This window comes from Rana temporaria, chromosome 2, assembly GCF_905171775.1.
Source record: "Rana temporaria chromosome 2, aRanTem1.1, whole genome shotgun sequence".
Classification (NCBI taxonomy): domain Eukaryota; kingdom Metazoa; phylum Chordata; class Amphibia; order Anura; family Ranidae; genus Rana; species Rana temporaria.
In genome coordinates, this window is record NC_053490.1 from 188,909,663 (window position 1) to 188,924,871 (window position 15,209).

General features: G+C 41.4%; 1 protein-coding gene across 1 annotated transcript in view; it reads right to left on the reverse strand.

The window, feature by feature from the left end:
- The window catches only part of PCCA (propionyl-CoA carboxylase subunit alpha), a 935,313-nt gene that overhangs the window by 519,659 nt on the left and 400,445 nt on the right, over nt 1-15,209 (reverse strand). The window contains exon 13 of the mRNA XM_040336164.1: nt 1,667-1,810. Coding sequence (XP_040192098.1) covers nt 1,667-1,810 — 144 coding nt within the window. The remainder of the gene's footprint in view (nt 1-1,666; nt 1,811-15,209) is intronic.

Genomic DNA, 15,209 nt, shown 5'->3' on the forward strand with positions numbered 1-15,209 from the left:
AGGTTATGTGATGGTCCAAGCAGCAGGAGCCCCTATTAAAAGTGAATATTATAGCTCACTGATTGAAAAATATCAAATGCCATCCTCTGAACACTATAGATATGCACAAATACATCATTGTATACAAACAATAGCACGCAAGGGTGATTTAGCGACAATGACTCCCATGGAGCATTTGTGCAGACAACATGATAAACTCAGGGGTCACATTTCAGCTGTATATACAATCTTGACGAATGTCTCAATCAAATTGAATTATATGCTCTAATGGGAGCGAGATATTCAGGAAACCCTTGATTTAGATGAATGGCATGCGATATCTGATGCAGCATCTAGGTCGCTCCTTAATACCTCAATTATAGAGGCCAACTATAAGGTCTTATTACGGTGGTATATGGTCTCGAACAAATTGGCCACGTTTATACCTGGAGCCACCACTGGATGCTTTAGAGGTTGTGGCAAAGTGGGTTCCACCTTTCAAATATGGTGGACATGCCCCAAAGTCATGAGGTTCTGGATTAGGGTCTACAACTTTATATATAACCTTACCCAGATTAATCTTATGAAATCCGTGAAACACGCACTCCTGGGTGGCAGGATAGCGGAAGCCTCTAGGGACCAAAGGCGACTTCTTACATTTATTTTAATTTCAGCAAAGATAATGGTTGCCAGAAACTGGAGGTCTGCTGCCCTGCCATTCAATCAGCTTAAACACAAATTGTCGTGGCTAATGCTAAACGAAAGGTTAACTGCATTAGTACAAGACAAGATGAAGTTGTTTCACAAAATATGGGATCCATGGTTTAATTACCTGACACAAACGACCCCAGGACGCTTGTTGTTTAGATTTTATTGACTAGAGATGGGTCGTCAAGCATGGAGTCTTATGACCCCCCCCCCTCACCCTTCCCCCTAGTCTCCTCTTCTTGTTCTTCCCTTTAAACTTTTACTCCTTTTTCTCTATCCTTTCTCTCTTACTCATGTTTAGTATTAGGGTACAAAATTATTGTTATATATGTGGAGTAATTTCATCTTCCACTCTTGTCAAGTTATAATGTACTCTCCAATAATTGGATAGGGGATCGGGTTCGTCCCAGTGGGTGGACTGTATCCTGAGGCCTGAGACTGACGACATGCATTGGGTCATGGATATGGTAGCACAGTATGCAAACTGCGACTCATATCAAGAGAGGCTTGTGTTTCATATTTCTCTGAGAATGAAAGTTTCTGCCAATCTGTATGCCTCTTGAAACATGTTGTACTCTGCCTCATGTGAAGCCTAGATGTTTGTATTTTATTTGTTTTTATAGAGTACTCTTTGTTTTTCTTTATCTTCTGTAATCTTTGTAAAACCTTAATAAATACTATTGAAACTAAAAGTTATATCTGGATGTATAACATGGTTTTTAATGCCATCAACCACAAGGCAGGATTCTCAACAGATCGTTACAGTAGGTATATGTATGTGTCTTCTTTGACTGTTTTAAATCAGAAAAAATATTCAAATCAACCTGCACTAATACAATTTAAAAGAAAATTAGCTTTTAAAAAAGAAACGCCCCATAGACTGTAAATAGTCAATGCAATTCCTTCCATTCACCTTGGCCACATAATACTTCATATTACAATGTCAATGAGTTGTAAGCAAGATCAGCTATTAGCTTACCTCTGCATAGACACGACATTCAACTGCCCAGCCATTTATGGGGACATCAGCTTGTCTGTGCTTCAAAGGATAACCCTTGGCGACACGGATCATTTCTTGTACAAGGTCCAGGCCAGTAATGCATTCTGTGATGGGATGCTCAACCTGCAATGACACAACTACCAATCAAAAGATGCAAACACATGGAGATAAGGTATTTTATTAAAAGGACTGTATTTACAGAACACAATATAACGCTTCATTCATACGGCCGTAAAAAATGTACTGATGTTATTACACGTGTTGGTGAACAAAAAATGTAGCGCTAAAAATACAATGTGGGATGCCAAGTGGGGCACCGACATTAAATAGTGCAAGTGCACATATCTGACTGACATGAAAGTCAGAAATAAAGTTCCATATAAAAAGGAAAAAACACACAAAACATGTAACCAAGTCTCTATTAGGAACTTGAAGTGGATCATCAATTAAACAATTGGTGTGAGGTGTAGGGTGGATTGATGTCCAACGATTGAAGAAATAAACAGGTGATCAATTTGTCTGCAGTAATCTATACGAATTGCAATGACATCAGATATATGGTAGGTATGAATTCGCTTACCGGATAAGTTGGACTCTGATACTGTACAGCAAGAGAGTCAAACGGGCATAGTGGTCATTAGGAAACCGGGACCACTGCAACCGGGTATAGGACAGGAAGTTTGTAGATGAAACTCCAACTGGCATGGACACCGGGAACCAGTGATGTTCAAATGGCGTGCTGTAAAACTGCAACGGATTCCGGATGGGATCCTTAGACTGCGTGTCCAAGAGTACAAGCAATGAACTCAGCTGAAGCTCCGGTCAGACCATGAGATAAAATAAAGAAAAGGGGGCTCCAATAGTGCAGGTCAATAAAACCAAAATAGGGTTTATTCAATAAAAGTCATACATGAAAAAGTCATACGCCATGAAAAAGTCATACGCCATTGAGCACCCCATATTGCTTCATCACGTGATCACTTTTATGTCATCATTCATGTATGACTTTTATTGAATAAACCCTATTTTGGTTTTATTGACCTGCGCTATTGGAGCCCCCTTTTCTTTATTTTATCTCATGGTCTGAACGGAGCTTCAGCTGAGTTCATTGCTTGTACTCTTGGACACGCAGTCTAAGGATCCCATCCGGAATCCGTTGCAGTTTTACAGCACGCCATTTGAACATCACTGGTTCCCGGTGTCCATGCCAGTTGGAGTTTCATCTACAAACTTCCTGTCCTTTACCCAGTTGCAGTGGTCCTGGTTTCCTAATGACCACTATGCCCGTTTGACTCTTTTGCTGTACAGTATCAGAGTCCAACTTATACGGTAAGCGTATTCATACCTACCATATATCTGATGTCATTGCGATTCGTATAGATTACTGCAGACAAATTGATCACCTGTTTGTTTCTTCAATCATTGGACATCAATCCACCTTACACCTCACACCAATTGTTTAATTGATGATCCACTTCAAGTTCCTAATAGAGACTTGGTTACATGTTTTGTGTGTTTTTTCCTTTTTATATGGAACTTTATTTCTGACTTTCATGTCAGTCAGATATGTGCACTTGCACTATTTAATGTCGGTGCCCCACTTGGCATTCCACATTGTATTTTTAGCGCTACATTTTTTGTTCACCATTTACTTAGCTTTGTTTGTTTGTATGTAGCAGCTTAACTATTGTTTTAGTTAGCGCAGTTTTTTTTCTATTTTTGTTATTACACGTGTTTTCTAGGAGAAAAGTTCCTGCTTAATGATCAGTAAAATACTTGGGTATAGATGTATTTAGACGCATATGCCTACAAAATGATAAATTAAGTCTAAACAGAGGTGAAAAATAAATTATGTGCTTACAAATGAACATACAAGTGCATGTTCTTAGATGCAGATTGTGTTCAGTTCTGACATTTAAAAAATCTTGTTGTATATTTTTAAGGCCTGGAGAATGAAGCCTTAAAGCTGGTACACATGAGCTGAATATCAGACAGTTCATCAGAAACCATACATTTGTCCCATATGTACATCCTGCTGTCCAACAGAAGCCAGGCAAAAGACTAGCTTTTATCAAATGGGCATGCAGGAAAACCAAACAAATGCCAAAGAAAATTCTAAGCTTTACTTACCGACCAGCCCAAGTAGGAGCATGAAATGTTCCTTGACTTTTTTTGACATAAGATGCCCTTCAATGCTTCTTGCCGCAAAGGCCAGTTATAGGTGGGGGCAGTGGCTAACTTTTTGTACTGTTGATATATTGGTCAGGAAATGCACTGACACCTTTTGCAGCCATAGTGCTGGGGGGGGTTCAGTGTGCCCCTATACCTTTGAGGGATGGGCTCCCTCCACCCCATCTGCCATTTATCCATCAGAATGCATGTGCTTTCACTGTGGAGCCTCTTAAAAGTCAGAGGTAGGGACTACAGGTAATAGGGATCCTTGCTGGGGCCTGTAGCTTACACCAGTATTTACAAATGTGGGCAGACTAAACCTCTGTTTAATGCAGGGGTCGACAATCCCCGGGCGACAGGTCGCAATTGCGACAAGAAATTGTGACCGGGCGCCCGCGGCGGCCGGTAAATGAGGCCGCATCTTTGCGGCCTACAAGGCCGCGGCCTCAATTACTGGCCGCGGCGGGGGCGCACGGAGGCACAGGATCCTGTGTCTCCGTGCGCCCCCACCTCCCCCGCAGCGTGATTGCGGCGGGCCCACGACAGCCGGTAATTGAGGGCGTGGCTTTGCGGCCTTGAAGTCCCTCTGTGAGCTGGCGCCATCTGGTGGTGGCCGTTGGCATTACAAGTTAAACAGCAATTCTAAAAGTGTAATTTTTCACTATTTTCACTGCCATCTCCTTCCCTTTAATTAGAACCCCCAAACATTATATTTTTTTTATTCTAACACCCTAGACAATAAAATGGCGATCGTTGCAATACTTTGTCACGCCGTATTTGCGCAGAGGTCTTACAAGCGCACTTTTTTGGGAAAAAAATAAACTTTTTTTAATTAAAAAAATAAAACAGTAAAGATAACCCATTTTTTTTTATATTGTGAAAGATATTGTTAAGCCGAGTAAATTTATACCCAACATGTCACGCTTCAAAATTGCGTCCGCTCGTGGAATGCCGACAAACTTTTACCCTTTAAAATCTCCATAGGCAACGTTTAAAACAATCTACAGGTTGCATGTTTTGAGTTACAGAGGAGGTCTAGAGCTAGAATTATTGCTCTCGCTCTAACGATTGTGGCAATACCTCACGTGTGGTTTGACTACTGTTTACATATGTGGGCGCTACTGACGTATGCGTTCGCTTCTGCGCGCGAGCTCGTCGGAACGGGGCGCGTTTTCTGGCTTTTAACTTTTTTAGCTGGCTAATAGATTCCAAGCAAATTTGTCAAACCCTGGTTTAATGCATACCGTTAGACAGCTCAATGTGGTTGGTGGCAGGTTGGTCAGTAAGTAGAGCTTGGCATTTCCCTTTCCCTTTTTTGACATAAGTTGCCCTCCAATGCTCCTTGCCACAAAGGCCAGTTATAGGTAGGAGCAGTGACTAACTTTGTGTAATGCTGGAAAACCAACATTCAATCAGCGCTTGCAGCCAATAGTTACAAGCGGGGATCACTGTTCTGGGGTGAGGGGTCTGTCCCCATGTCAGAACAGAATAGCTTAGCGGGGCAGATCACTGTACTAACATCACTTGTGTTAATACAGTGATCTGTCAGTCACTCCCTGTGTGTTCCTGAACTTAGAGGTTAACATTTCCAAAATACATACTCATGTTTAGATAAAGGAATACAAAATATATACAAATACAAACCAGTTATTTATTAGAGCTGCACGATTAATTGCGGAGAGAATCGCGATTTCGATTCTCCCCGTCCGCGATCTCCCCGCGGGATGACCCGCGATTCTCCTACATGTCACCGCCGTCCACTTAACCAACGTGGAACGCAAATGGCGGAACTGACGTCAGCAGCGTCGTCAGTTCAATGCGTCATGCGGCGCGCTGGGCATGGGCGGTACAAAGACACGTCGAGTGACGTCTCTCAGTCTTTTGGCCTGGGTATCTGGAAGCGAGCACACGCAGCTCGGAGGCACGCCACACACAGCAACAGTGACTGCACAGTCAGTCAGGTAGGACTATAGAGAAAACATTTGCTGTATCTTCTATGCTAGCATGCGCCATTAGTGTACATATTTTTTTTTTAGTCAGGTAGGACTATTTATCTACTACTAGTGAGTGACGTACTTTAAAACAGCCATGCCATTGCCATGGCATGCTAGTGGTCTGCTACTGCTAGTATTAATATCAGCTAGTATCGCTGCTGTTTTTTTTTTTTTTTTTGATGCCCTCGGCCTCCTCCTCCTGTGAGTGTGACTGTAGTGTATTTGTAATGTATTAACAACGTTTTAATGGTGGTTCAACTTCAAACATCTATGATGCTATTGTTAGGCCTATGCCTAGCTAGCAGTAGCTAGTAGTATTATATCAGCTCTAATTATCACTGCTGTGGTTTTTTAAAGCCCCTCGGCTCCTCCTGACTGTATTTATATTAACAAGGTTTTAAAGGTTCACAACTTTATGCACCGAGTCTGACTGAGTAGAGTTAGAGTACGGTATATGTATTATTTGGCTTTTGCTGCAGAACAACATTACTTTCACAATGAACTGTTTGCAGTCAATGCCAGTGCCACCCCTCAATAGCAGTGTATTGTATGGGCCTTTTTTTTTTATTAAATGTTATTTCATGTTTTAATGCCGCTGCAGGGCTGCACCAAAATGCATGGTGCTTTTGTTAGGAAATAAATAACATGCATTTTTATGATCATTTTTTTTTTTAGTTAAAAAAAAAAAAAATCACTAGCTAATAAAAAAAAATGCATGTCAACAAACAAAAGCACCATGCATTTTGGTGCAGCTGCAATAGCATTATGAATATTACCACAGTCATGCAGCTACCCCAGACCTTGCAGATGACAGTCAGGCTATTGGGGGGGCTTGCAGATGAAAGTCAGGCTATTGGGGGGCATGTGAGTGTGAGAGTGGACTTAAAATACAGGCAACCAGTGTCCCCGTAATTATGAATAGGCACAACCACACACACACACACACACACACACATATATAGGTAGATTCACAAAGAGTTAGGCCGGCTTATCTACAGATAAGCAGACCTATGTTTACGTGTATTCTCTAACAGAGATACACTTGAACATATCTAAGATAGGACGGCTTGCGCCGTCCTATCTTAGATTGCAATGTTTTGGCTTACCACTAGGTGGCGCCTACATTGCGACCTAGATTATGTAAATGAGGGGATACGACGATTCACGAGTGTACGCCGGGCCTACACCGTCGCATTACGTTGTTTCCGTACGCGATAGGCCGCCTAAAGTTATTCCACCTATGATGTGGAATAACAATGTTAAGTATGGCCGCCGTTCCCGCCGCGAGGTTCGAATTTTTTACGTCGTTTGCGCAAGTCGTCCGCGAATCGGGATTTACGTTGTTTACGTACGCGTTGAAATCAATAGGCCCGTATGGCCTACTTAGCCAGCAATGCGCACTGGGAAATGAAGTCGCCCGGCGCATGCGCAGTGTAAAAAACATAAAAAAACTTGAGGTCAAGCCTCATTTCCATACTACACGCCCCCCCTCCCAGTCATTTGAATTAGGTGCGCTTACGCCCGATCGTTTTAGGCTACGCCGCCGAAAATTTGAAGGTAAGTGGTTTGAGAATCACTACTAACCTAAAAAATTTACGGCGGTGTAGCCTAAAAAGAGTAGCCTAGGCCGTCCTAATTTTAGGCGCCCCTACGTGAATCTACCCAACAGTCTGCACCAGGCAGCTACAGCTATCCTACCCATATTGAATGAATATTACAAGTGTGGTGATGCTGTTGGTGGTAATTTATTCATATATTATAAGGGACAGTGGTTGCTTGCCGGTATTTTAAGTCCATTCCTCACAAGCCGTGCCTCTTTAATAGCCTAGCCTGTTTGACTGTCATCTGTAAGGTCTGGCGCACATGACAGTGCCAGATTGTGTGACTTAAACAAAAAAAAACACTGTTTTGTTGCCTTTTAAATGTCAGTGCATGCATAGTTAGTTACTCATATAGCTGCAACTTAAGAAAGTGTTTTCAAACTAAGGCAGCTGACAGTGTGTGCTCTCAATTTGTTTTCCCTAGGTACAAACATCTGTCTGCTTCAGTCCACTACCACAGTCAGGCACAGTGACCCAGTTGAATTTGTTAACGGAAAGAGAAATGCAGCAGCACTTACCTTAGCAATTGGATTATACACAGTCACACACAGGACTCTTTTGCCCAGCTGGGTTCTTTTGTATTGGCACAATCACTGGTGCCACTGCCTGCCTGCAGTGCCAGCCTGGTCACGGACGGTCATTGTGTTTGTTATATTTTCAAGGACAGGACACTCAGAAGAACTGAGAAGCATACATCTCATCTGTTCACATTCATGATCGCAAGATAAAACACAAAACACTCTGTCTTCTTGACGAAGTCACATCGGTATTAGCCGAGCCGCCTAGCCCAAGCCAGATGTGCTGCCTTTGCCTAATGTTAACTGCATCAGAACAGCAGAAGTCATGCTACAGTCGAGAAGTCAGAAACAAGTGTGCTTCAGTCCACCATGACCACACCCAGTTGAATATTATCGGAAACTCGGAAAGAGAGCTGCAGCACCACCTTAGCGGTTGGAGAATACTGAATAGTCACACACAGGACTCTTTTGCCCAGCTTGGGTCTTTTGTATCGGCACAATCACTGGTGCCACTGCCTGTGCCGGCAGTGCCAGCATGGTCATGGTCATTGTGTTTGTTGGGTTTTCTAATTGAAGAAGTTCAGTCCAGACAATTATATTTTCAAGGACACTCAGAAGAACTGAGATGCATACATAATATCGTCTGTTCACGATCGCAAGATAACAGTCACAAACACTCCCTCACAAAGTCACATTGTGTATACCGAGCGCGAGCCAGATGTGCTGCCTTTCAGTGCCTTATGTTAGTTAACTGCATCAGAACAGCAGAAGTTACACTACAGTCAAGAAGTCATAAACAAAGTAAACCGAGTAGAATGAGTGAAGCAGAGGCTATACCGCAGATAACGTAGCCACAGCAGAGGCAGAGCAGGAGAAATGCGCAAGTGAGCCTGATAAAGACCCAGATGTTTTTGTTCCAAAAAGGGGAGCTTATTCCCAAGTGTGGGTTTATTTCGGATTCAAACCAGATGATGACACTCAGCAAACCATCTACTGCAAGCAATGTTTAGCTGTTTGTGCACCAAAGGGTAACACCACCAATCTGTATAATCACCTGAAACGTAATTACATCCAACAACATGAGACGGTACGGAAAAACCAAACCGACACTCACGCTAAATCACAAAGTAACTACAACAACTTGACAAACCAAACATCAATTAAAGCAACATTATTTAATGCAACACCGTACCCAACACACTCTCAGGCACAAAGAAATAACAGAAGCAATCACATTTCACCTGGCTAAAGACATGGCTCCCGTGACCACTGTTGAAAAAGCCTTGATAAGCGCTTTCAAGTGCCCTCTCGTACTTATTTTTCCCATGTTGCAATCCCTGGTCTGTACGTCAGATGTTGTGAAACAGTTGCTAAAGAATTTCAAGATGTACATAATGTTGCAGCAACTTCAGATTTATGGTCCAGCAGAGCAATGGAACCATACATGAGCTTAACAATCCATTTCATTAATGATGATTTTGAGATGACAAGTCAGTGCCTACAAACAGGGTTTTCCCCCCGAGGATGACACTGGCGAACATGTGGAGCATGGATTGAAGGATGCTCTCATCAACTGGAAATTGGAGAAGGATCTTGTGTGCATCACTACAGACAACGGAAGCAACATTGTAAAGGCCATATCCATCAATCACTGGACACGAATGCAGTGTTTTAGTCATAGGCTTCATCTCGCAATAGAGAATGCAATGAAGGACCCACAAATTGAGCGTGCTATGGGTTTGTGCAAAAAGCTTGTCGGGTGTTTTAGCTACAGTTGGAGGAGGAAGAGGGAGCTTTCTGCGGCACAAAAACAACTCTGTTTACCAGACCACAAGCTCAAGACAGAGTGCCCAACAAGGTGGGGCTCTAGGCCGGCTATGGTGTGGAGGATACTTGAGCAGCAAGCTGCCATCACCCATGTCCTCTCTTCTAACCGCAAGGCTAGGCACCTCTTGCCAACATGACAAGACCTAGAGGTCCTGGAGGCTGTGGACAAGACCCTCACCCCACTGGCAGACTTCACAGATGCTCTTTCAGGAGAGCAGTATGTCAGTATCTCTTATGTGAAACCTGCTCTGCATCTATTTCAGTCTTCTGTTTTGGCTGTTAAGGAAGATGACTCTGATCTTATTTGCACAATGAAATCAAAGATCATGGCGTACCTGGAAGAAAAATATCAGGACCAAAAAACACAAGAACTTCAGCCACAACCCTCGATCCCAGGTTTAAAATGGCTTACGTTAATGAAGATAACAAAGATGCTGTCCAGAAAAGACTAAAAGAGGAGATGTCAAAGCTAACAGTGAAGGAAAGCCCCACTTCTACTACTAGTACAGCTAGTGGCACTGGTCATGCAAAGAAGGCTCGAAAGAGCTTGGGTAGCTTTGTCATATCTTCACAAAGTGAAGGGGCACCAGATCCAGCCTCAGGCTCACAGCAACAACAATCAGAAAGCTTGTCCTTGGAGCAACACTCTTATCTGTTCTTGGGCAACACTGACAGTGAATTTATGTAATTATATTGCGCAAAACTAAAAAATTTATAAGTAGGCAGCCAACACAACAAAATAAAATTGTAATAGTGAATGTGATTATAAGTGTAGCGCCAAGTCAGCCAGTCCACTTGTATGGTGGATCTGCTTGAAGCAGGGGAAACCCTGAGACATTATGCTCCAGGCAAGTCAAACACACTAAAGTGATCTGTGTGTAGTGGGAGGAAGTTATTTCCTCACACTATTTATGGTTGTGAACTACCATAAAAAGTGAAATAAGTGACTATGGTACACTGGCTTGTGTACATATAGTAAAACATATATAAAATGAGTGAATGATCACACCAAATATATAAGATAAAATTGTGATAATCACAGTATAAGCATATAGCTGTGATATACAAGTGTATCCTGGGTGACCCCGAAGAGCCAACCAAATAATGCAATTCTGTATTATAGAGTGAGTATTAATTAGTGATTAAACCTCTAGGTGATCAAATATGCATCCAAACATACATATCCCAAGACTCAAATCTTGGTATGTAGGAAAGATAAATTCTTCAAACACGGTTCACATAGTACTGTAAAGAAAACAAAAATGTGTAGCACTTCGGTCAAATAGATAAAAAAACAATATAAATTAAGTGTTCAATATGAAATATAAACACATATGTGTGATACATAGAAGATCCAGTGAAGGAATACATACGTTAAATGAATCAAGTGAAAAAGTCCATACAAGTATAATTGAATAACAAAGTCCATGAAGCCATAAATCACCATGTGGAAAATATAGCGACTGTTTCTATTCAAGTGTAGATAATCACAACCACCAATGAAGATAAATGGAGGCTTACCAGAGCTGGTGGACTCTAAATGACATACGTCACTACAAGTCTAAATGGGCTTGTGGTAACCAATCAGGGTACACAGGATCGATGAATACAGTCATCTTTGGCACTTGCTAGAAGCTGGATATAGTCACTCCATATGTGTCAGTGTGGTGCAAAACCTTAGGCCTATTACGCTCCACAGTAGGCAGGAAAGTCAGAGAAGGCAAGGGAAGAGAATGGCCACATAGTGTAATCCGATAAAAATGTATATATTTATTAAAAGTATCAAGTACTATGACCAGATCCTTGTTATCACACAATGATCTAAATCCAGTGGCCGACAAGGGTTGTTGGGATGATCGCTTCACAGTAAGTTGTGATAGATCGTTTAGAACCAAATCTTTAAAAACTTTTACAGCCGGAGCAATAGGAACGGGTGGATTAAACAATGACGGATTCGCCAACCCAGAGTGAACTGTGCCTGAAGTGGCTGCACAATCTTCAAACGTATGTGTATTGGATACCATATATCTTTGTATATTGATTTTCCTAATGTATTTTTGAATGTCAATAAAAGTATTGAATTTATTTAATTTTTTTGGAGGGGCGAATTTAAGGCCCTTATCCAATACAGATTGTTCGGCGGGGGTGAGTATTGCTGTACTCAAATTAAAAACACCCTGGCCACTTAGACCCTTCTTCTCTTTTCTTTTCTGTACACCTTGTATCCTCCTCTACATCCTCTCTTGGGTTTGGGCCTTTTCTGCGAGGAGGGTGGTCCTCGTGAAAACCCTGTCCACCGTGTGAATCTCGTTGATTGTATTGATATGGGGACTGTACATAGTCATCTCTTGTGCGATAATGATCATAAGTACGTTGGTCTCTGAGGGGAGAGAACCTATTGTGCACAGGGACTGAGGAGGTATTATGAGAATGGTAATAATTATCATGGCGTTCTCCGTATGAAACCGGAGGGGTGCCAGGTGGGTTTTTCCTTGATCAGGATGATAAGATCCTGTATGTTGGGAGTTAGCCCTTGATTGTCCTCTCCCTCCTTTTTTCCCTCTATTATTAGCTCTACCCCGAGAATGGCCACCTGGAGTGGAAGGACCTTGTTGTGTCCTTTGAGGCAAAGGTAATGCGTTGGATCCCATATATGAAGTGGACCCAGCTCCATTGGTAGGTATGGTACCAGGAGGGATTGTAGGGAGTCCTGTCATAACAGTAGGGACAGTGTCCATGGGTGTGGCAGATGTGAGTGTTTTCGGCCACTTAAAGACAGCTCTAGATTTATAATCCTGCACATAACAGGAATATTTTTTGTGCTTTTTTGCACGTTGTTCCTTATCTTCCCTTTCAAGGTGGTTTTGAAGACTAGAGGAAAGTGAATTATATTCTAGAGAGTTCTTATGTAACAAGAGTTTATCTCCAAGTTCCTTGATCTCCTTATCCAAGGACAGAAGTCGAGCCTTCTTCCTCGAGATAAGGAAACTCAAGAAATTGGTACCTGCGTCATTGAAATATTTATACCAGGACTCTATATCAGTGTCACCCTGCTGAGGGTGAATCTCCCAACGGAGACTCCTGGGAACCATACCCTCAGTTATATACTGGTCGAGAAAGATGATATCCCACTGTGTATGCAATTCTGACATCATGACATTTTTTAGACGTAGAAACATACCACTCAGTTCTGTATCACTCCCTGAAGCCGTAAAGACTCCTTCAAAGTTGACAGTTCGGGAGGCTCGATATTCAAAGACATCCATTATCAAAATTATATATATAATAAAATATATAAAAGCTGCTGCAATATATGGTCAAAAGAAAATAGTGGAAACAAATGGTGGGTATACTGCGCTGCCTGTATAAGTGTGTGACCAGCTGCTAACACGGCTAATAGAGAACAAATTAGCTGGACAAAATATAAAACAAAAATGTGTAGCGCTTCGGTCAAATAGATAAAAAAAATATATAAATTAAGTGTTCAATATGAAATATAAACACATGTGTGATACATAGAAGATCCAGTGAAGGAATACATAAGTTGAATGAATCAAGTGAAAAAGTCCATACAAGTATAATTGAGTAACAAAGTCCATGAAGACATAAATCACCACGTGGAAAATATAGCGACTGTTGTTTCTATTCATTGGAGGTACCAATATTGTTTGGCTATATATTCAAGGGGGCTTCAGTGGAGAGACACCCCCAGATTATGTGTAATTGAACACGAAACGCGTCGGGTCGTCTCCACTGCCGCCTCAACACTAATTTATGCAAGTTTTGTACAGGATACATGCGAGTGTACTTGATACTTTTAATAAATATATACATTTTTATTGGATTACACTATGTGGCAATTCTCTTCCCTTGCCTTTTCTGACTTTCCTGCCTACTGTGGAGCGTAATGGACCTAAGGTTTTGCACCACACTGACACATATGGAGTGACTATATCCAGCTTCTAGCAAGTGCCATAGATGACTGTATTCATCGATCCTGTGTACCCTGATTGGTTACCACAAGCCCATTTAGACTTGTAGTGATGTATGTCATTTTGAGTCCACCAGCTCCGGTAAGCCTCCATTTATCTTCATTGGTGGCTGTGATCATCTACACTTGAATAGAAACAGCAGTCGCTATATTTTCCACGTGGTGATTTATGTCTTCATGGACATTATGTTATTCAATTATACTTGTATGAACTTTTTCACTTGATTCATTCAACTTATGTATTCCTTCACTGGATCTTCTATGTATCACACATATGTGTTTATATTTCATATTGAACACTTCATTTATATTGATTTTTTATCTATTTGACCGAAGCGCTACACATTTTTGTTTTCTTTACAGTACTATGTGAACCGTGTTTGAAGAATTTATCTTTCCAACATACTAAGATTTGAGTCTTGGGATATGTATGTTTGGATGCATATTTGATCACCTAGAGGTTTAATCACTAATTAATACTCACTCTATAATACAGCATTGCATTATTTGGTTGGCTCTTCGGGGTCACCCGGGATACACTTGTATATCACAGCTATATGCTTATACTGTGATTATCACAATTTTATCTTATATATTTGGTGTGATCATGCACTAATTTTATATATGTTTTACTATATGTACACAAGCCAGTGTACCATAGTCACTTATTTCACTTTTTATGGTAGTTCACAACCATAAATAGTGTGAGGAAATAACCTTCTCCCACTACACACAGATCACTTTAGTGTGTTTGACTTGCCTGGAGCATAGTATCTCAGGGTTTCCCCTGGTTCAAGCGGATCCACCTTACAAGTGGACTGGCTGACTTGGCGCTGCACTTATAATCACTGACAGTGAAGATGATCCGTTAGTCTGGTGGAAGGTTCACAATGAGCAGTATCCAAGATTGTCTGCAGTGGCCAGAAAATATCTTTGCATTCCTGCAACCAGTTCCCCTTCTGAAAGGGTTTTTAGCATGGGGGAAACATTGTCACTTGTCGCCGTTCCGCACTGAAGCCACAAAATGTGGATAGGCTTGTGTTTCTAGCTAAAAATATTTAAATGTTTATCTGAGACTGATACCTGAATGTTGTTTGAATGTAATTGTAATTTCTTTATTTCACAACATTGTTTTTCCATTACATTCAACATTCATTCATTTTGTTAAAATTTGTTTGCTGGAAGCCAGAGTTCAGTATTATGGCTTATTTTAGAACAAACTGCACTGTTCCCCAATCCCTGATTCCCCCCCCCCCCCCCTTTGCTTGGATGGGACTTTTAAGGCCAAAACACTGAAGTGCGACTGCGTTAGAAAATTGATTTAGGTCTTTCTACATAAAAAGATAGATCACACAACAATGATCAATGGTTAAGGCAATAACCACTATGGTATAAAAATACACGGGACAAAAAAGGCAC